Source organism: Pongo abelii, chromosome 10, assembly GCF_028885655.2.
Source record: "Pongo abelii isolate AG06213 chromosome 10, NHGRI_mPonAbe1-v2.0_pri, whole genome shotgun sequence".
In the NCBI taxonomy this organism is placed as follows: domain Eukaryota; kingdom Metazoa; phylum Chordata; class Mammalia; order Primates; family Hominidae; genus Pongo; species Pongo abelii.
Window position 1 is genome coordinate 22,815,727 of NC_071995.2, and position 24,602 is coordinate 22,840,328.

The 24,602-nt window shown below is 38.4% G+C and overlaps 1 protein-coding gene across 2 annotated transcripts in view; it reads right to left on the reverse strand.

The window, feature by feature from the left end:
* Positions 1-24,602, reverse strand: part of GYS2 (glycogen synthase 2) — a 72,283-nt gene that overhangs the window by 37,997 nt on the left and 9,684 nt on the right. Inside the window, exons 1-3 of one of the 2 annotated variants that reach the window (XM_054526946.2) lie at positions 20,273-20,872; positions 5,950-6,131; positions 1,469-1,660 (exon numbers count right to left, since the gene is read on the reverse strand). In XM_054526946.2, the coding sequence (XP_054382921.1) occupies positions 1,469-1,660; positions 5,950-6,033 (276 nt within the window). In that variant the 5' untranslated portion in view covers positions 6,034-6,131; positions 20,273-20,872. Of the gene's footprint in view, positions 1-1,468; positions 1,661-5,949; positions 6,132-20,272; positions 20,873-24,602 lie in introns of those variants that run through there. The other variant, XM_002823016.6, reaches the window with a different exon arrangement.

Consider the following 24,602-nt stretch of genomic DNA (forward strand, 5'->3'; position numbering starts at 1 on the left):
GGTGTCTATAAATCATTTTGCAATTTAAAGGAGTCGAAACATAAAGCATGAATATTTAGCAAGGTAATACAGGATTCAGTGGCATGTTCATTAACCCCATATATTTTTATGTCTTAATCCTCTCTTTCAGTGATGGAGCAGATTTTTTGTATCCACAGAAGAATAAATACTAATATTAGTAACAGGTAATGAATATTAATAAATAAATGGAATAAATGCAAAGTAGGCACTCAAAAAATATTTATTGACTGGACGAATAAATAAATTCTTAAAGATATCACTGAACAGCTGAATCAATTGTGACTACTCACTTATAAGCTTATTTTTAAAAAACTACTTAAATTTTTTTAATCGACTAGACTTGTGTTTATTTATAGTGTACATTTTGATATTTGCTAAAGGAATGGCCAGGAAGAGATTTGAAAATGCCTTCTACATTTGTAGTGGCCCAATTATGGAGAAGCAAATGTTGCCTAAAACTATATAACAATCACAATGAAAAAAAAATGCATATGAAGAAAAAGTGACTTTTACAATATCATTTTTTCTAATAAATAATTACTTGGATTTTCAATGACTTGAAAACTCTAAAAGCATACAATGATTTTCATGTGTATATTTGCATATTTGATTTTGAGAAACAAAGATAAAATGCCATTACATCATTTTATAATAAATAATAAATGATTCCATGTTTTAAATTTATCTTATCTGGGTTTTCTTTTTCTTGAAGCCAACAAAATTTAACTGATATATTATTAAGAATATGGAATTAGAGAGAAAGAGGCTAATAAAAAACATGCCTAGAATCAAATAGCAGCTTTGTAACACACTGAAGATCGGGGTCTAATTCCACCCCAGGGTCTAGTTCTAAATCAGGTGGGCATCCGTATCTTTGCCTTACAAAGAGACAGCTTATTTTGTTTGCCCTTACAAAATATTAACATTCACATTGACTCCACAATGAGAGTTCATTTCCTTAATAGAGACAATAGCAAAACACCGGCATTCAAGAAGGCTGAGCAGAGAATTGGGAAATTTGGAGAGTTAACTTAAAACAGTAGTTATCACATGTAGTGTACATCAGGATCACCTGGAAAGCTTATTAAACAAATAGCTTATTAAGCTATTTGCTACTCTTAAGATTCTATACTTCATGTTTTTCTTATATATATATATAAAGTATCATCTATATATGGGGCAATATAATTGGGTGTTTGATACACATCGTGCCATTTAAATTTGACATGAGGTAAATAGTAATGAGTATCATTATTACGCTGTTCCAAAGGCTGGCATTTAATCTGCAGAATGCTCAACATTTCCTCAGATTTCTTTCAATTGTATTAGGACAAGCCATAATGGCATCATCTCAAAATTTGCCTCATTTAAAGATCATGGGATCATTCTTGGGCACTGAAAGCAGTTGTGCTGCTCCTCTGTTGTATCACTATGTAATAAACCATACCTCTTTTAAGAACCAGGCAGTTAAAGATCCAAATATCAGCATATCATTGGCTTCTCGGTCATGATAAGGAATGCCGACACTGCATGCTTCCCAGAGGTCACCCTTCCACCTGTCCAGATTCCAAGCTGAATAGCCTATGTCAAAAAGTACCACATAAGGACTTCCTTCTATCAGCCATCTTCCAAAATGCACCTGTCATATAAAGAACACATAGCCATGTAGTGATATTAAGTCATGCGAGACAGGACAATGTATTTGCACTCTGAGGATATAAACTTTATGTAGTACTCAATAGCAGATTAAACAAGCTACTTAGAAAAGAATATTGATAACATATAGCCTCTGCTATTTGAGCCTCAAGCTGGAATGAGCATAAATCCATTCATCTAGAACCTCCAAATTCTTGCTCTTCATTAAATTTAAAAACAATGTATCTATATCATATAATCTCTGTTCATCTGTCTCTAGTTACTCTCTTGTGACCTTGAACTCACAGGTCACAAGAGACTTAATATTATAGTCTCTACTTTTATGACAGAGCCATGAAATGCTTTGTATCTCTGAAAACCTGGGTAGTTGGATATAATGGCTCCAGTGTCGCTTATTTTCTTTTATGGAACAGGACTAACAATATTTCCTGCTAGAAGAAAAAGCTATTTCTGTAGTCCAATATGTATGATTTATCTTACTATTCCTATCAAAAAAAAGTGATGCAAAATGTTTCCCAATATCGTTGCTGCCAGAGGTTTAACTAAACACATTGCCCTAGATACATTATCTCTTTAATCTAGCAACTCAAAATATAATTCTATTACATTCTCCAAATTGACGTTGATTCCTAAATGCTTTATCTTCTGCAAGTTTTAATGAATTAGCTCTCTCATTTTTTTCCAATTGTATGTATATCATCACTTGCATATCCAAGTTTTAACTTCCTTTTTTGTCTCCATATTTCTATAGTAATTTACTTGTTCTTTTGTCTTAATTTTCATTTTATGTTTATTCTCCTATTACATGATATACAACCTCATAAACCACTTCAAACCCTTTCTGGAACTCAGCAGAGGCTAAGAGTCTTTTTGAATGTGGATCCAGGCTTCTCTAGAAAATAAAATATATTAATATTGCTTACATATTGACACTTATGACTCCACCTATGGCTGAATTTTGCAGGACTTCAAAGGCCAATTTGATCATTTCCTACCAGGGGACACAGGTATGTGTGGGGATGCTTCTCACCCATCTGTTCCTTGGTCAACCTTGAAAGACCCTCATTATGTTACAGTTGTTTCCATTATAATTTAGTGTTTATCATGCCACTGTTTCCTTTTAAGATGAAATTTTCCTGAGCCCCAAACAACTTTTCAATAGTTTTTCTCCTTGGGAAATTCATTGCTTCATGTATTTATACACTGTGAATAACATGTAATATTACTATATAATATTTACTGACTGCCTAATATGTGCCACATGATACATAAGCTAAGATCATAAAGAACAGCTGAAACTATTACACAAATAGAGAATGTAAGCCAATTGGTATTGACCTCCAGTCAGTTCTTGGCTGCAACATGAAAATATCCCTACACTAGAAAGCCATGAAGTCTTGAGACCAGTCAGTTCCATTGTGTTTCTCATCTACCTCTTCCTTCACGAGAACTTCAAATGCAAGCCCCTTCTAACATCTCGTTTACTTGCATCCTGATAGTACAATAGGCATTGTTCTATCACATTTCTAACATTCTCTATGCTGCCTTCACTAAGAAATGTTTTCCAGTACCCTTTGGGATCTCAAGTTCACTTGTAAATTATACATTCCACTCCTTAAACCTTGCATGCACCTCCTAGACACCACTACCCACACAGCATCTCAAGTGAAGACTTTGCATTTTTTCACCCCCAGAAACTATATTCCTGGGATGAGTAGGAAGGAAAGTTACTGATTTTTAAAATTCTACTGAAACTTTTAAAGCCTTATTCTCTATTTACATATAAAACACCTTTGAAATGTGTGCTATCCAAAAATATTACCTTTCCTTGCTCAGCAAAGATAAGGTTACTTTTTGACCTTATCCTAAGCAACTTCAAAGTCCACATTTTTTATCCTGCACATTTAACCTCATGGTTACTTGACCTTATGGACTTAAAAGACTTTCATGTCCACCTGATTTCAGCTACTCAAGATCATGACTGCATTCTTTCGTTGTCAAATCCCAAATGATTTCTTCCCTAAAATATTCCACTTCGGCATTCTGTTACCCAGTTACAACTCTTGTACTTCCATTTCTGTCACTGTGTTTCTGCCAGTGTATATATTCTTTCTTTCTCCCCTTTAAGACCTCCAGTTCCTATAACCCTCCATTTTGTCCTACATTATCATCTTCTTTCTGGCTTTGCTTACTTTCTTTCCTGTCTATTCCTTATTTAATTCCTTCCTTTTCTATATATTCCAATGCAATGGCCCATCAATTAAACTATTAATTGAATCACTTTTACAATTACCTTCAATTCTTGGGCCACCTTGACCTATTGCATGAATGGTCAAATTAAACAACACTGGATCTTCATCTATTCCACTTCCTGCACCATCACTCAGACTGCAGACTGCTCCTGGACAAAGTCACAGCCGTGTGTATTTGTGCCACTATAAAGTCATGACTACATCTCAAACATGTCCAAAAATTCCGTGAACAATTTTTCAGAACTTCTTTCTTGAACTTCCCTAGTTTCTACACTTGCCTCTTAATTGTCATAAAATGACCTTTAACACCTGCTTCAGTAACATCATCAAGAACATTGGGTAAGATTGTCCAGAATTCTTGATTAACATGTATCTAGTATTTGCAGTTATCCTTTTTTCCTTTTTGAGTGAGACAAGTGAAAAATGATTCTTTCAATATTGCTTTGGATCTTGTTCCCTTCCCCATTCTCAGCGACTTTACTCTCTTCAATCCTCCATTTATTCTGAGATTTTAGCTTTTCCCTGTCTGCTAGGTTTTTCCTTTTTGCAAATAAACATGCTCAGGTCTTACCCATATTTAATAACACACCAATTCTGAAAACCATGTCATTCTGTAACTACTTTATTATATTTTATATTCATAGAAAAATCTCATAATCACAACTTCTGTGTCTTTTTTCTTACCACTTATTTATTCCTTAACCCACTGAAATGAGATTTAACCTTCCTTTCTCCTCTGAAACTGTACTTATCCGCGTTACCAATGGCCCAAATATTACCAAACCCAACAGACCCTGGATCAATCCTTTGTTGACTTAATCCCTTCTTCATACTTAAAATTCTCTCCTCCCTTGACTTGACATTACGATTTCTGTTGGAGCTGTAACAAATTACCACAAGCCTAGTGGCTTAAAACAAATTTATTATCTTACAGATATTGAAGTCAGTAGTCCAAAACAGACAAAATCAGTGTGTTGACAGAGCCAAATTCCATGTGTAGTTTCCAGGGAATAATTTATTTTCTTACTTCTTCTTTATTTATTTTTTTTTGGGGGGGGATGAAGTTTCACTCTTGTTGCCCAAGCAGGCGAGCAATGGCATGATCTCAGCTCATTGCAACCTCTGCCTCCCAGGTTCAAGATATTCTCCTGCTTCAGCCTCCCGAGCAGCTGGGACTACAGGCACCTGCCACCACACCCGGCTAATTTTTGTATATTTAGTAGAGACAGGGGTTTCACCATGTTGACTAGGCTGGTCTTGAACTTCTGACCTCAGGTGATCCATCTGCCTTGGCCTCCCAAAGTGCTGGGATTATAGGCGTGAGCCACTGTGCCTGGCTGCTTTTTTTTACTTCTATAGGCCACCTATATTCCTTGTGGCCTCTTCCTCCATCTACAAAGTAGCTCCCTTCAACCTCTGCTTTCAATATCACATCTCCTGCCTGATTCTGATTCTACGGCCTCCCTCTTAGGAGGACCCATCTAGGTAATTCAGGATTATCTCCCCTTCTCAAAATCTTTAACTTAATCACATCTGCAATATTCCATTTGCTATAAAAGGTAACATATTCACAGCTTCTGAGGATTAAGACTTGAACATCCTTGGTTCTACATCATTAGTTTTGCTTCTACATTTGCAATCTCTAGCTTCTTTTAATGTAGATGCCCTAACATGCTGACATTCCACAAGGTTTGGTTGAAAACCTTTACTCCAAGTCTAAACATTTCCACTGAATAATTTTTAACAACACTCATGACTTCAGTTTATGTACAAATGACTTCCTCAAAAACAGGTTTACTCTATAGCTTCTGCTGAACTCCAAACCAATTATCCTTCCTCCTCGGTTTTCACAAGGTGTCTCAAATGCAATCCATTTAAAAGCAAGTTCATCATCTTTCTCACAAACCTGAAAGTTTTCCTTAAGTAAGTGAATGGTCTTCTCTTGTGAGTTCATGTTAGTTACAGTCTTTTTTCCCATAAGTTCACTGAGAATTGCCAAGTGAAGTGTCAGTTCCTTTACCTGGCAGCCATGCTTATTCATTGCGTCCACTGCTCTTCTGACAGCATCATTTACAGGTTCACACTGTTCCACCTGAGTCTTCATATTATGCTCAAAATATGGACCTATCAGAAAATAGTTCTCTCCCCATTCATCTGCTGTTGTTTTGGCCTTTGTCTGAATCACAGTATAGATGCCTCCAACTGTTAAAAGGAAAAAAGTTTCTATTATCATTCAGGTTAGCAATTCGTTTAAAGTAATAAGGGATGGAAATGAGTTCGGATTTTTAAATTAGCATTTAGGAGCCACTAAGCCCAAGGATTTATTTACCTTTCAAAAATAATAATATTTAACATATTGTTAAGGGACACCAACGAATGGTTACTGCTTTGTTCAGTTCTGTGCAGGTTTTAAAGTCCCTTCTAGATGCATGTGAAATAGCAGCAGGCTGGTGCAGCAAAGAGGTCAAATACTTCAAAAAAAAGTCTGAAAAGACAATTGGAGTAAAACACTACTTGCCTAAAGCTCCAGTCACTTTGCAGTGTCAAAGTTAGGACAAATACCCATTGTCATCATACATGCCCTCAGCAGCAGAAATCACTTTCACCCCTCTTCCTCCTTCTCCTACAGTGGTCCAGAAGGGGCTCAGGTATGTTCAAATAACAGCTGCTGTGGTTTTCAATTATGAGGAAATCTCCTAAGCTAAATAGTCATTTATCTTTTAAAGCACCAAGCAAAGTACCTTTTGATAAGGAGAACGTGCTTATAGATGTTCATAGAAGATGCTTGGTCCAACCCCGATGTCAAATCCAATAACACAAATATGTATTTCATTCTCACATGGTATTTCTCTCTTCCTAGTAAGGGAGGAGACCACCCCTCATATTGTTTTATGCCCAATTTCTGCCTCCAAAGAAAGAAGAAGTAAAAACTAAAAGGCAGAAATTAAATCCACAGGCAAACAGCCTGAGACTGCATCCTGGGCCTGGTTAAAGATAGACCCCCGACCTGGCCAGTTATGTTATCTATAGACTCCAGACATTGTATGGAAAAGCAGTGTGAAAATCCCTGTCCTGTTCTGTTCCATTCTGATTACCAGTGCATGCAGCCCCCAGTCATGTATCCCCTTAGAGTTGTAAGCCCTCAAAAGGGACAGGAATTGCTTACTCTGAGAGCTCAGTTGTTGGAGACGTGAGTCTTGCCCAAGCTCCCAGCCGAATAAAGCCCTTCCTTCTTTAACTCTGTGTCTGAGGAGTTTTGTCTGCAGCTTGTCCTGCTACACTAGAATCCTTGCTTAAATCTCTCCTCTAATATTGCTGCTACCTCTATTAAAACACAAAGCCACAACATATGGTTACATTTGGAAAATATGCACACTTTGGATCCAGCAAGTCCACATCTAGAAAACCATCCTGGGGGAAAATTAAGGAGAGTATGAAAAGGATGTTTACTAAAGCATTATAATGGCAAACAATTAGCAACAACTTACATTGAACTAGTCAAATTACTTAACTGACAGAAGGCTCAATTAGCTCGTGTGTCAAATGGGGGTAAAATAATATTTAGTTTGGAGGGAGAGACAGGCTCTAAAAGAGGATTAAAAATTAGACCTGGCCTAGGCAAAGAATTTATGACCAAGTCCTCAAAACTAAACACAACAAAAACAAAAATAGACAAATGGGACTTAATTAAACTAAAATGCTTCTGCTTCACAAAAGACCGAATCAACAAAGTAAACGGATAACCTACAGAATGAGAAAAAAAATTTGCAAACTATGAATGCAACAAAAGGCTAATATACAGAATCTACAAGGAACTCAACAACAAAAAAAACCAACCCCATTAGAAAGTGACTGTGATGGTTAATACTGAGCGTCAACTTGATTGGACTGAGGGATGCAAAGTAATGATCTTGGGTGTGTCTGTGAGGGTGTTACCAAAGGAGATTAATATTTGAGTCAGTGGGCTGGGGAAGGCAGACCCACCCTTAATCTGGGTGGGCACCATCTGATCAGTTGCCAGCACAGCCAGGATATAAAGCAGGCAGAAAAATGTGAAAAGGCTAGATTGGCTTGGCATCCCAGCCTACATTTTTCTCCCATGCTGGATTCTTCCTGCCCTGGAACATGGAACTCCAGGTTCTTCAGCTTTGGGACTCCGACTAGCTTCCTTGTTCCTCAGCTGGCAGATGGCCTGTTTTGGGACCTTGTGAACATGTGAGTTAATACTACTTAATAAACATATATATATCTCTCACAAATATATATATGTATATGGCAACATATTCCTGATTTTGGTGTGTTACTCTGGCCCATTTATCGAGTGATCCAAAAGGCTGCCAGTTTTGAGTGGAGTCCAGAACAGAAGGCTCTGCAACAGGTCCAGGCTGCTGTGCTAGCTGCTATGCCACTTGGGCCATATGACCCAGCAGATCCAATGATGCTTGAGGCGTCAGTGGCAGATAGGGATGCTGTTTGGAGCCTTTGGCAGGCTGAATCACAGCGGAGGCCTCTAGGATTTTGGAGCAAGGCCCTGCCATCTTCTGCAGATAACTACTCTCCTTTAGAGAGACAGCTCTTGGCCTGTTACTGGGCTTTGGTGGAAACTAAATATTTGCCTATGAGTCATCAAGTCACCATGTGACCTGAACTGCCTATCATGAACTGGGTGCTTTCTGATCCATCTAGCCATAAAGTGGGCTGTGCACAGCAGCATTGCATCAGCAAATGGAAGTGGTATATATGTGATTGGGCTTGAGCAGATCCTGAAGGCACAAGTAAGTTACATGAGAAAGTGGCTCAAATGCCCATGGTCTCCACTCCTGACACCCTGCTTTCTCTCCCCGAGACTGCACCGATGGTCTCATGGGGAGCTCCCTATGATCAGCTGACAGAGGAAGAGACTAGGTCCTGGTTCACAGATGGTTCTGCACGAGATGCAGGCACCACCTGAAAGTGGACAGCTGCAGCACTACAGCCCCTTTCTAGGACATCCCTGAAGGACAACGGTGAAGAGAAATCTTCCCAGTGGGCAGAACTTTGAGCAGTGTGCCTAGTTGTGCACTTTGCACGGAAGGAGAAATGGCCAGATTTGCGATGATATACTTATTCATGGGCTGTAGCCAAAGGTTTGGCTAGATGGTCAGGGACTTGGAAAAAGCATGATTGGAAAATTGATGACAAAGAAATTTGGGGAAGACGCATGTGGATGGACCTCTATGAGTAGTCAAAAACTACAAAGATATTTTCATCCCATGTGAGTGCTCACCAATGGGTGACCTCAGCAGAAGAGGATTTTAATAATCAAGTGGATAGGATGATCCATTCTGTGGACACCACTCAGCCTTTTCCCCGGCCACTCATGTCATCGCCCAATGGACCCATGAACAAAGTGGCCACAGTTGCAGGGATGGAAGTTACGCATGGGCTCAGCAACATGGACTTCCACTCACCAAAGCTGACCTGGCTACAGCCACTGCTTGCCAGCAGCAGAGACCAACATTAAGCCCTTGATATGGCACCATTCCTCAGGGTGATCAGCCAGCTACCTGGTGGCAGGTTGATTATATTGGACCTCTTCCATCATGGAAAGGGCAAAGGCTTGTCCTCACTGAAATAGACACTTACTCTGGATATGGGTTTCCCAATCCTGAACTCAGTGCTTCTGCCAGGACTACCATCCGTGGATTCACAGAATGCCGTATCCACTGTCATGGTATTCCACACTGCATTGCTTCTGACCAAGCCACTCACTTTTTGGCTAAAGAAGTGCGACAGTGGGCTCATGCTCATGGAATTTACTGATCTTACCATGATCCTCATCATCCTGAAGCAGCTTTTGAATGGCCTTTTGAAGTCACAATTACAATGCCAACTAGGTGACAATACTTTGCAGGCCTGGGGCAAAGTTCTCCAGAAGGCTGTGTATGCTCTGAATCAGTGTCCAATATATGGTACTGTTTCTCCCATAGCCAGGATTCACAGATCCAGGAATCAAAGGGTGGAAGTGGAAGTGGCACCACTCACCATCACCCCTAGTGTTCCACTAGCAAAATTTTTGCTTCCTCTTCCCATGGCATTATGTTCTGCTGGCTTAGAGGTCTTAGTTCCAGAGCGAGGAACACTTCCACCAGGTGACACAACAATTATTCCATTAAACTGCAAGTTAAGATTGCCACCTGGACACTTTGGGGTCCTCCTACCTTTAAGTCAACAGGCTAAGAAGGGAGTTACAGTGTTGGCTGGGGTGATTAACCCGGACTATCAAGATGAAATCAGTCTACAACTCCACAATGGAGGTAAGGAAGCATATGCATGGAATATAGGAGATCCATTAAGGTGTCTCTTAGTATTACCATGCCCTGGAATTAAGGTCAGTGGGAAACTACTACAGGCCATTCCAAGCAGGACTACAAATAAAGGTTTGGGTCACTCCACCAGGAAAAAAAAAAAAAACAGGACCTGCTGAGGTGCTTGCTGAAGGCAAAGGGAATGCAGAATAGGTAGCAGAAGAAGGTAGTCATCAATACCAGCTACAATCAAGTGACCAATTGCAGATACAAGGACTGTAATTGTCATGAGTATTTCCTCCTTCTTTTGTTAAAAACATCTACGTGTATGTATACACTTGTACTAAGAAAATGTCTTCATTTTATTTCCTTTTTCCTTTATCATGTGACATAAGATTTATTAACCTCATATCAGCATTTAAGTACTGTTAACTTTATGTAATAGCATTTGCAATGGGGATTAGTGCATTTTTAGTTGCACGAAGGATAGTTTTAGTATGTTAGGCATAATTATGACTTATTGTTGTCTTTATTTGAAGATAATGTATGACCTCAGGAGATGTGTATAGGTTCAAGTGGACAAGGGATGGACTTGTGATGGTTAATACTGAGTGTCAACTTGATTGGATTGAAGGGTGCAAAGTATTGATCCTGAGTGTGTCTGTGAGGGTACTGCCAAAGGAGATTAACATTTTAGTCAGTGGGCTGGGAAAGGCAGACCCACTCTTAATCTGGGTGGGCACCATCTAATCAGTTGCCAGTGTGGCCAGGATATAAAGCAGGCAGAAAAAAACATGTGAAAATGCTGGACTGGCTTAGCCTCCAAGCCTACATCTTTCTCCCATGCTGGATGCTTCCTGCCCTCAAACATTGGACTCCAAGTCCTTCAGCTTTGAGACTTGGACTGGCTTCCTTGCTCCTCTGCTTGCAGATGGCCTATTGTGGGACCTTATGATTGTGTAAGTTAACACTACTTAATAAACTCCCTTTTATATCTAAATCTATATCTATCTATATCTATCTATCTATCATCTATCTATCTATCTATGTATCTATCTATCTAACTATCTATCTCCTATTAGTTCTGTCTCTCTAGGGAACCCTGACAAATAGAGTGAGCTCAGGTCCTGAGCAGACATTTTCCAAAAGAAGACATACAAGTGGCCAATAAACGTGAAAAAAAGTTCAACATCACTAATAATCAGAGAATGCAAATTAAAACCACCATGTGATACCTCCTTATGCCAGTCAGAATGGCTATCATTATAAAGTTCAAAAACAGCAGATGTTGGTGAGGATGTGGAGACAAGAAAATGCTTATACACTGTTGGTAAGAATGTAAATTAGTACAAACTTTATGAAAGACAGCATGAAGATTTCTTAAAGAACTAGAAACAGAAGTACCATTCGATCCAGCAATCCCACTACTGGGTATGGACCCAAAGTGAAAGAGATCATATTAAAAAAGATATCTGCATGTTCAAAGTAGCACTGTTCCCAATAGCAAAGATATGGAATCAACCTAAATGTCTATCAATGGACGATTGGATAAAGAAAATGTGATGTATATATATTTATATATAATACTCAGCCATAAAAAAGAATGAAATCATGTCTTTTCTAGAAACATAGTTAGAACTGGAGAACATTATCCTCAGTGAAATAACTCAGAAACAGAAAGTCAAACACGGTATGTTCTCATTTAGTGAGAGCCAAGTGGGAGCTAAACGATAAGTACGCATAGACATATAGAATGAAATAATAGACACTTGAGACTAGAGAAAGGTGGGAGGATAGGAGTATGATGAGGACTGAAAAACTACGGACTGGATACAATGTTCAGTTTTCAGGTGATAGTCCACTAAAAGCTCAGACTTCACCACTATGCAACATATATATGTAAGAAACCTGAGCTTGTACCCTGATACAGCTTGACTGTGTCCCCACCCAAAATCATCTTGAATTGTAGTTCCCATAATCCTCACGTGTTGTGGGAGGGATTTGGAGGGAGGTAATTGAATCATAGAGGAGGTTACTCTTATGCTCTTCTCGTGATAGTGAGTTCTCACAAGCTCTGATGGTTTTATAAGTGGCTTTTCGCCCTTTGGCTTGGCACTTCTACTTGCTGCTGCCATGTGAAGAAGGACATGTTTGTTTCTTCTTCTGCCATGATTGTAAGTTTCCCGAGGCCTCCCCAGCCCTGAGGAACTGTGAGACAATTAAAAGTTTTTTCTTTATAAATTACCCAGTCTCAGGTATGTCTTTATAAGCAGCATGATAACGAACTAGTACATACCTTCTAAATATATATAAATAAATTTTAAAAATATAAAATAAATTAGATCTGATTGGAAAGGCAAAAATTGAGCAAGCAAAATGTCACTCAATGGGGTAATTACAAAGGATGAAGAAATTTGCCAAATGGATGTCACGAGGAGGAATTTTTAGGCAGAGGTAATGGTTAGAGCCCAGGCCCTAAGCTGGAGTAGAGTGTGCAAGGAAAGAGTAACGGGATTGAAAACGATAACCAGGTAGGAGGGCATAGGGAGGGGTAAGGGGAGGAAGACCTCCAGTAAACTTAGGCAGGATATTTCCCGTGACAGCACTAAACAATAATCACATGTGAGAATACACAAATAGTCTGTCAATTACTTGAGCAATACTTTGTTCATGAGCTAGAGCAAGCGGATGACTCAAGAAATCCTTTGTGAAATCCTGGAGGTAATAAGATCCTGGCATCAATCTTCAACTCAATTGCAAACAGCAATTTTATTACTTATATATTACTTCTCATTTTTCACTGCTATCTTTCAAAACATATTCCATTTCATCAGACTACAGGTTTTGATAGCTACTATATTTCTTAAATGTATTATTCCAGTAACTTATACTTTATATAGTAAATCTTATCAATAGTCACAATCAATGGTCGCAAGGTAGAACTTCATCTGGAGACATTACTTTAAGCCTGAGCCATGCAAAATATACTTTTTGGAAAATTGCCCTTTGAAAGGTGAGACACAAAAGGCGAATGTTGATGCTATTATATGGCACCAATAGGATTCATTAATTTATAAAGGAGAAGAGCTAATGTAACTCCAAAATGCGAGAAATTTTCATATGAGTCTACACAAGCTAATTGTCCTTAAGAATTTCTTCTTTAAGTAAAAGATTTTACTGTATCAAAAAAAAGTTTAAACTGTCATTGAGCAGAGTCTGATAATAAGGACACTATCAAATCACAGTTCAGATGTCATGTGATGAGGACAGAATAGAACACACGAGGAGGATATATAAAACTTGGAAGCAGAAACTTCTAGACTGGACAAGAACAGACATGATTAACTTAATCATCCAACAATAAATCTAAGTTAACATAAATTGATGTCCTCTACTACACCTAAGTATTTCCTCAAATTCTGAACAATTTTAGAAACCATCAAAATTATTTGTTGAGGAAAAATAAACTTAGCCAGTTTGCAAGGGGAACTAAAATGAAGAACTTTTATTTAAAGTGTGGGAGTCACATCTTAGCAACATATTTAAATATATCTAAGCTTTCTTCAAAACCACTATCCACAAAAATGCAAAATTTCCAAAGAATTTCTCCTCTTCTGTAGACTTATTTTCCTCATCTTCATCTTTTCCGGGAGAATATACCATAAGTTTCTGATGGTACACATTTATTAGATGTTTTATTTACATTTTTTATCTTTGAAAACTCTTTTTATTTGCAACTATGCATCTTGTTCAGAGATCTTAAAACATCCTTGTTTGTTAGATTACGTATTTCAAATTCATATACAATTTGGTAGATGCAAACATTTTTATTTGCTGAAGAACATAAGGGGAAAATAGAAATTCTTTACTTGAAGAAACAAATGATTTGATTTGGGAAATGAAATGAAAAGAAAAACATAATTAATTTGCTACTTCTTTTACTCAGCTGAGGCCTTCAGATAGTCCCCCATATAGCCTTAGAGTGCTTAAAATATGATTATGCTCTTTCAGTCTATTAGAAATAAAAGCATAAAGCTTAAAAAATTTCAAGGGAAGGGGCTTGAAGATGACTGACTAAGGGCAGCTGACACTCGCCTCCTCCACAAAGAACCAAAATAGTAAGTAGAAAATCCCACATAAGAGAGAATTCTGGAATTCAACAGAGAAGTGACAGGAAGCATCTAAGGCAATGAAGGGGTGGGAAGCAAGGAAGCCTACCCAGTAGGGATCCTCTGTGAGGCCAGAGAGGCTCCCCAGTGCATCAAAGGGTAAGTGACTGACTCTCAGTGGTCCACATCTGCATTATGGACTCCAGGAATCCTAACCAGAGGAGAGTCCCTTGACCATGCAGGCCTTGAGACTAACATAAGGAACTGCCCAGCGATCGCACAAAGGCATTGCTCCAGAGAAGGAGCTCTCACTGGGTCCCACCCCTGCCATCCCCATTACTGAGCAGCAAGGTGCCATTTTGAGAGCCCAACCCCCACCGGATGACATCTTTCCTCAGACCCCAACACATCTACATCTCCACATCCCTGAAGCTCTGCTGACATCCCCCACCCACAGCTGAGTGCTACTGCTGGCTGCTGTCACCAGGGATAAAGTGTGTCATTAGAAGTGGACTCCCCCACCCCCAGTAGCAGGGCTGCTACACCTTTATAAACTCCCTAAGAAAATGCTACCCCACTTGCAGCCACCACCTGGGGCTGAAACACATGCCCACCAGCAACCCATTTATAGCTGCTGCCACTGAAAGCAACACACCCCGTACCCCATCAACAGCAGGGCAGCAATGCAGTAGCTGCTAATTCACTCAGGCATTCTGCTGGGGGACCAAGGATCACTCCACTCCAGCCTATGATAGCCAGTGTCCACACACACCACTGAGTGACCTGAGGTCAGGAACACCCAGCCTGGCTTTGCCTTCCTCAATGCCTAAGCAAGTTGTCGGGGAACCCAGAGACAGCCTTGTGCCATCCACAATGACCGGTACCTAAGCAACCCTCTCAGAAGCCTGATGATGGGCCTACCCAATCTGCCACTGCCATCACAACTGGCACCACCTGCATGTGCCACCTGTGGTTCTGAAGACTGGCTCATTCAGCCCTTGCAGCCACCATCAACACCAGTGCGGACTGCTTGGGAGCCAGAGGGTTGTCCTGCAGTTGCTACAGCCATCACCCACACCACACCCACTGCCCAGAAGCCTGAGGACCCACACACCAGCCCAGTCTACTATGGCCACTACTGGCACCCAAGCAAACTGCCTGAAGGCCAAAGAATCAACCCAACTAGACTCATTACCATCAGTGCCAATGTACACAGCCATGGGGCCCAAGGACAGGAATGCTAGGCCCACCATGAACACTGGGGCCAAGGACTGGCCCACTTGATATTCTTGTCTCCAGCACAACCTCATCACCACCTTCACTAACAAGTGCACCCTAAGCCACTGAAAAAATCACAGACACTTATGATACTGTTGGCAGCTGAAAAAAATAATATGAAGACTATGCTACTGTATGCACCTAGAAATCAAAATCAAAGTGCCCTACTCAATCAACACCAAGATACATTTTCAGGAAAAAGTCTTCCCCTACAAAAACAAATTTACAAAACTGGAAGCAGCAATCATTACACCAGATGCATAGATATCAATGCAAGAACAAAATAAACATAAAAAGGTGAAGAAATATGACACTTCCAAAGGAATTTAATAATTCTTCAGCAACATATGCCAGTGAAAAAAAGACATTTATAACATTCTGGAAAAAAGAATCCAAAATGTTGATATTAAGGAAGCTCAGTGAGACACAAGAGAACTCAGATAAACAATAAAAAGAAATCAGAAAAACAATTCAGGATATGAATGAGAAATTTACCCAAGAGATAGATACAATAAAAGTGAACCAAACAGAAATTCTGTAACTGAAGAGTTTATTGAAAGAAATACAAAATACAATCAAAAACTTCAACAATAGATTAGATCAAGCAGAAGAAAAATTTCAGAACTTGAAGACAGGTCTTTTAAAATTACCTGGTCAAATGATAGAAAGGAAAAAAAAAGAATGAACAAAGTCTATGTGACATATGAGGCACTATAAAGTGAACAAATATTCAAATTTGCAGTTTCCCATAAGGTAAAGAGAAAATGAAAGTTGTAGGAAACCTACTTAACAACACAATAGCTGAAAACTTTTCAAGTCTAGCAAGAAATGTAGACATCCAGACACATTAAAATCAGAAATTCCCAAATAATATAATGCAAAAAGCTCTTCTCCACTGCACATTATAGTCAAACTGTCAAAAGCCAAAGAGTAAGAATTCTAAAACAGCAAGCAAAATGTCTAGTCACTTATAAGGGAACTTCCACAAGATTAACAGATTAACAGCAGATTTCTCAGCAGAAACCTCACAGGCCAGGAGAAGATGGGATGATATATTCAAAATAGTGAAAGAAAAAAATGACACCAAGGATGTTATACCCAGCAACATTGTTCTTCAAAAATGAAGGATAAATAAAATCTTTTCTGGGCAAGAAAAAGTTGAAGGAATTCATTATCACTAGACTGGCTACAAGAAATACTTAAGGGAGTCCTACACATGGAAGTGACAGGACACTGCCATTATGAAGACACACAAAGGTATACAACTAACTGGTAGAGCAAAACACAAATAAAGAAAAGAAAGAACTCAAATGTTACCACTACAGAAAATCACCAAACCACAATCATAACAATAAGAAAGAAAAAGAGAAAGAAAGAAAGAAAGAAAGAAAGAAGAAAAGAAAAGAAAGGAAGGAAGAAAAAAATGCAAAACAAACAAACAAACAAACAAACAAAAACAAAACAACCAGGAATCAATTAATAAAATGGCAGGAATAAGCTCTCACATGTCAATAATAGCCTTGCATGTAAATGGATTAAATTGTTACTTGAAAGATATAGACTGGCTAAATAGATTTAAAACAAAAATATGACCCAATTGTAAGCTGTCTATAAGAAACTCATCTCACTTGTAAAGATAAATATAGACTGAAAGTAAAAGGATGAAAGAAGATGTTCCACACAAAGAGAAACCAAAAATGAGCAAAAGTAGCTATACCTATAGCAGATAAAATTGACTTTAAATAAAAAACACTAAGATACAAAAGTCATTACATAATGATAAAAGGAACAATTCAGCAAGAGGATATAATATAACAATTCTAAACATTCACACTCAACACCAGAGCATCCAGATATATAAAGCAAATATTATTAGATATAAAGAGTGAGATAGAATCCAATACAATAATAGTTGGGGATTTCAACATTCTAATCTCAGCATCAGATAGATCATCTAGACAGAAAATTAACAAAGAAACATTGGATTTAAACTTGACTTTAGACCAAATGGATCTAACATTTACACAATATGTCATCCAACAGCTACAGAATATATTTATCTCATCAGCACATGAAGCATTCCCCAGGATACACCATATGTTAGAACACAAAAGAAGTCTCAACTAATTTTAAATATTTGAAATCATATTAAGCATCTTCTCAGACCACAATGGAATAAAACTAGAAATCAATAACAAGAAAAACTTTAAAACCTATACAAATACATGGAAATTAAACAACATGCTCCTGAATGAACATTATATCAAGAAGAAAATTAAGAAGGAAATCAAAAATTTTTTGAAACAAATGAAAATTGAAATACAACATACAAAAAGCCATGGGATACAGCAAAAGCAGTGCTAAGAGAGAAGCTTATCAATAAACATTTAAATTAAAAACTTAGAAAGATTTCAAATATATAATCTAATCATGTGCCTCAATAAACTAGAAAAGCAAGAACAAAACCCAAAACTAGCAGTAGGAAAGAAAAAATGAAGAACAGAAGAACTTAATGAAATAGAGAAAAACAACAACAAGGGATTAACAAAATGGAAAGTTGTTATTTAAAAAAGATAAAATGGATATATCTTTAGCTAGACTAACCAAGAAAAAGAGAAGAGACTCAAATAAAGAAAATCAGAAATAAAAAAGAAAATATATTACAACTGATACCACAGAAATAGAAAAGATTATCAGAGACTATTATGAACAACCATACATTAAAAAACTGAAAAATCTAGAGGAAATTAATACATTTCTGGACAGATACCACCTACCAAGATTGAATTAAGAAAGAATAGAAAACCTGAACAGACCAGTAATGAATAATGAAATTGAATCAGTAATAAAAAGTCTCCCAACAAAGAAAATTTCAAGACCAGATGGCTTTACTGTCAAATTTTACCAAACTTTCAAAGAAAACTAACAAGTCTCCTTAAATTCTTTTAAAAATTAAACAGGAAGGAATTCTCCCTAACTCATTCTCTGAGGCCAGTATTATCCTGATTCCATAACCAGACAAGGAGGCAAGTAAAAATAAAACTGCAGGTCAACATCCCTGATGGAACATAGATGTGAAAATCCTCAACAAAATACTAGCAAACTGAATCCAACAGTACATCCAAAAGATAATACACCATGATCAAGTGGGATTTATACTAGGGAAGCAAGAACAGTTCAAATCAATAAATGTGACACATCACATCAACAAAAAGAACAAAAACCATATGATCATCTCAATAGATACAGAAAAAGTATTTGATAAAATTTAATATTGCTTCATGATAAAAACTATCACCAGCCAATCATAGAAGGAACATATCTCAATATAATAAAAGTCATATATGACAAACCCACAGCTAACATCATACTGAATTGGGAAAAGCTGGAAGCCTTTCCTCTAAGAACTGAAACAAAATAAGGATGCCCATTTTCATCACTCCTATTCAATATAATACTGGAAGTCCTAGCCACAGCTTTCAGGTCAGAGAAAGAAAGAAAGAAAGAAAAGGCATGCAAATAGGAAAAGACGAAGTCAGATTGTCCATCTTTCCAGATGACATGATTTTATGTCTAGAAAAACCAAGACTCCACCAAAGCACTTGTAGCTCTGATAAATAAATTCAGTAAAGTTGCAGGAGACAAAATCAGCATATGAAACAAGCAATGTTTCTATACACCAATGATAAACTAGCTGAGAAGGAAATTAAGAAGGCAATCCCATTTACAATAGCTAAAAATTAAAATATTTAGGGATAAATGTAACCAAGGAACTGAAAAGCCTCTATTAGGAAAACTACAAAACACTGATAAAAGAATTGAAAAGGACAGAAACAAATGGAGAGATATCTCATACTCATGGATCAGAAAAATTAATATTGTTAAAATGGCCATGCTACCCAAAGCAATCTACAGATTCCATGTGATCCCTATCAAAATAGCAATGCCATTTTCACAGAAATAGAAAAACCAATCTAAAATTTGTATGAAATTAAAAAATAGCTCCAATAGCCAACGTCATCCTGTGAAAAAAGAACAATGCTAGAGGTATCACACTACCTGATTTCAAAGTATATTACAAAGGTATAGTAACCTAAACAGCATGACACTGACATTAGAACAGACACTTAGACCAATGGAAGAGAATAGAGAACCTAGAAATGCATCCACATATTTATAGCCAACAGATTTTCAACAAAGGTGATAAGAATATACATTGAGGAAAGGACACAATGTTCAAGAAATGGTGCTGAAAAAATTGGATATCATTGGATATCCATGTGCAAAAGAATAAAACTGGACTGCTGATATGGTTTGGATGTTTGTTCCCTCCAAATCTCATGTTGAAATATAATCTCCAACTTCTCAGGATCTTGGAGGATGGGAGGTAGGACGAGATTGCAGCTCCAACTTGGACAGACAGAGCAGCATGTGGAGGCTCGCATTGTGAATTTTAGCTCCAGATAGACTGCAAGAACAAACCAGCAATCCTGAGAGGACCCACAGACCCTCTGAAGGAAGTAGACTGCTCCTGCAGGACCCGAGAGACACCCCAAATACTGTGAGTGCCCCAACTGCGGAAGTGAGATAGGAAGACCCTCCTCTCCTAAACACACACCCCCACTGGAGAAACTGAAGGTCTGTTTGTAGGAGAAGTTTCTGACCTTACCTGGAGTTGAGTTAACTTAGAGAGCCGAGCAAAATACAGATGTAGAGGAAGCAGTGAGAAAGGCCCTGGGAGCTCACTGGGTCCCTGAGCAGGCCATTCCTGCCTGGCATGGCAGGGATCCATCAGGAGGGCAGCCAGAGAAGCAGGGGAAAACACTACATGGAGAAGGAAATCTCCAGCTGAGCTTCATAACAATTTGAATCCAATGAGAAGCCTCCTGGCCAGAACTTGAGGGAGGGTGTGAATTCCCAAGCTCTTTCACAACTAGGAGGCAGGTAGCCTGGGGCAAGTTCTCAAGCTCAGCTTGCCCACCACCTAAAAAGAGGCTTGGGGCTGTTAGTGGGGGCATGATGGGAGTAAGACCAGCCCTTGAGTTTGCATGGAAGCTGGGTGAGGCCTGTGACTTCTGGCTTTTCCCCACTTCCCTGACAATATGCATGACTCAGCAGAGGCAGTCATAATTCTAGGTACACAACTCCATTGACCTGGTAACCTCACCCCCACCCCCCACTGCAGCTGCAGCAAGACCTGCCCAAGGAGAGTCTGAGCTCAGACACCCCTAGCCCTGCCTCCACCTGATGGTCCTTCCCTACCCACCCTGGTAACTGAAGACAAAGGGCATATAATCTTGGGAGTTCTAGGACCCCGCCCACTGCCAGTTCCTCTCTATACTATCATAGCTGATGCTCTCTGGAAAGCACCACCTCCTGGCAGGAGGCTAACCAGCACAAAAATAGAGCATTAAACCATCAAAGCTAAGAACCCTCAAAAAGTTCATTTTGCCACCCCCCTCCCTGCCCCGCCACCTCCAACGGAATAAGTGCTGGTATCCACAGCTGAGAGACCCATAGATGGTTCACATCACAGGACTCTGTGCAGACAACCTCTAGTACCAGCCTGGAGGTGAGTAGACTTGCTGGGTGGCTAGACCCAAAAGAGAAACAACAATCACTGCACTTTGGCTCACAGGAAGCCATATCCATAGGAAAAAGGGGAGAGTACTACATCAAGGGAGCACCCCGTGGGACAAAAGAATCTGAACAACAGCCTTCAGCCCTAGACCTTCCCTCTGACAGAGCCTACACAAATGAGAAGGAACCAGAAAAACAACTCTGGTAATATGACAAAACAAGGCTCTTTAACACCCCCAAAAAATCACACTAGTTCACAGCAATGGATCCAAACCAAGAAGAAATCCCTGATTTACCTGAAAAATGATTCAGGAAGTTAGTTATCATGCTAATCAAGGAGGCACCAGAGAAAGGTGAAGACTAATGCAAGGAAATCCAAAAAAAGATACAAGTAGTGAAGAAATAAATATTCAAGGAAATAGATAACATAAAGAATAAGCAATCAAAAATTTAGAAAACACTGGACACACTTATAGAAGTGCGAAATGCTCTGGAAAGTCTCAGCAATAGAATTGAACAGGTAGAAGAAAGAAATTCAGAGCTTGAAGACAAGGTCTTTGAATTTACCCAATCCAATGAACATACACACAAAAAAAAGAAGAAGAAAATATGAACAAAGCCTCCAAGAAGTCTGGGACTATGTTAAATGATCAAACCTAAGAATAATCAGTGTTCCTGAGGAAGAAGAGAAATCTAAAAGTTTGGAAAACATATTCAGGGGAATAAATGAGGAAAACTTCCCTGGCCTTGCTAGAGTCCTAAACATTCAAATACAAGAAGCACAAAGAACACCTGGGAAATTCATTGCAAAAAGATCATCACCTAGGCACATTGTCATCAGGTTATCTAAGGTTAAGAAAAAGGAAAGAATCTTAAGAGCTGTGAGATAGAAGCACTAAGTAACCTTTAAAGAAAAATCTATCAGATTAACAGCAGATGAAACCCTACAAGCTAGAAAAGATTGGGGTCCTATCTTCAGCCTCCTCAAACAAAAGAATTATCAGCCAAGAATTTTGTTTCCTGCAAAACTAAGCATCACATGTGAAGGAAGGATACAGTCTTTTTTAGACAAACAAATGCTGAGAGAATTTGCCCCTACCAAGCCACCACTACAAGAACTGCAAAAAGAGCTCTAAATCTTGAAACCAATCCTAGAAACACATCAAAACAGAACCTCTTTAAAGCATAAATCACACAGGACCAATAAAACAAGTTAAAAAGCAAAAATGAAAAAACCAAGGTACACAGGCAACAAATAGTATGATGAATGCAACGGTACCTCACATCTCAATACTACCATTGAATGTAAATGGCCTAGATGCTCCACTTAAAAGGGGTGAAAAAAGGCATTTCATGCAAATGGCCACCAAAGTGAGTAGGCAAAACGAACTTTAAAGCAACAGCAGTTAAAAGAGACAAAGAGGGACATTATATAATGGTGAAAGGCCTTGTCCAACAGGAAAATATCACAATCTTAAACATACATGCACCTAACACTGGAGCTCCCAAATTTATAAAACAATTACTAATAGACCTAAGAAATGAGATAGACAGCAACACAATAATAGTGGGGGACTTCAATACTCCATTGAGAGCACTAGACAGTTCATCAAGACAGAAAGTCAACAAAGAAATAATGGATTTAAATTATACCTTGGAACAAATGGACTTAACAGATATATACAGAACATTTCATCCAATAACCACAGAACACACATTCTATTCAACAGCACATGGAACTTTCTCCAAGGTAGACCATATGATAGACCATGAAATGAGCCTCAATAAATTTACTAACAGACCAATAAAAAGCAGTGAGATTTAATTGGTAATTAAAAAATTACCAACAAAAAAAAGTTCAGGACCAGATGGATTCACAGAAGAATTCTACCAGACATTCAAAGAGGAATTGGTACCCATCTTTTTGACAATATTCCACAAGACAGATAAAGAAGGAACCTTCCCTAATTCATTCTATGAAACCAGCATCACCCTAATACCAAAACCAGGGAAGGACATAACCAAAAAAGAAAACTACAGACTGATAGCCTTGATGAACATAGATGCTAAAATCCTTAACAAAATACTAGATAACCAAATTCAGCAACATAACAAAAAGATAATCCACTAGATCAAGTGGGTTCCATGCCAGGGGTGCATGGTTGGTTTGACATATGCAAGTCAATAAGTGTGATACACCACATAAACAGATTTAAAAACAAAAATTACATGATCTTCTCAATAGATGCAGAAAAAGCATTCAACAAAATCCAGCATACATTTATGATTAAAATGCTCAGCAAAATCAGCATACAAGAGACATAGCTCAGTGTAATAAAAGCCATCTATGACAAACCCACAGCCAACATAATATTGAATGGGGAAAAGTTGAAAGCATTCCCTCTGAGAACTGGAACAAGACAAGGATGCCCACTCTCACCACTCCTCTTCAACACAGTACTGGAAGTCCTAGCAAGGGCAATCAGACAAAACAAAGAAATAAAGGGCATTCAAATCAGTAAAGAGGAAGTCAAACTGTCACTGTTTGCTGATGATATGATCATTTATCTTTAAAACCCTAAAGACTCCTCCAGAAAGCTCCTAGAACTGATGAAAGAATTCAGCAAAGTTTCCAGATACAAGATGAAGGTACACAAATCAGTAGCTCTTCTATACACCAACAGCAACCAAATGGAGAATCAAATCAAGAATTCAACCCCTTGTACAATAGCTGCAAAAAAATAAAATACTTAGGAATATACCTAACCAAGGAGGTGAAAGTTCTCTGCAAGGAAAACTGCAAAACACTGCTGAAAGAAATCATAGATGACACAAACAAATGGAAACACATCTCATACTCATTGATGGGTAGAATCAATATTGTGAAAATGACCATACTGCCAAATTCAATGCAATCCTCATCAAAATACCACCATCATTCTTCACAGAATTAGAAAAAAAAATTCTAAAATTCATATGGAACCAAAAAAGAGCACGCATAGCCAAAGCAGTACTAAGCAAAAAGAACAAATTTGGAGGCATCACACCACCTTATTTCTAACTATATTATAAGGCCATAGTCACCAAAACAGCATGGTACTGGTATAAAAATTGGCAAATAGACCAATGGAACAGAATAAATAATCCAGAAATAAACCCAGATACTTACAGCCAACAGATTATCGACAAAACAAACAAAAACATAAAGTGGGTAAAGGACACCCTTTTTAACAAATGATGTTGGGATAATTGGCTAGCCACATGTAGGAGAATGAAACTGGATCCTCTTCTCTCACCTTACACAAAAATCAACTCAAGATGAATTAAGGACTTAAACCTAAGACCTGAAACTATAAAAATTCTGGAAGATAAGACTGGAAAAACCCTTCTAGACATTGGCTTAGGCAAGGATTTCATGA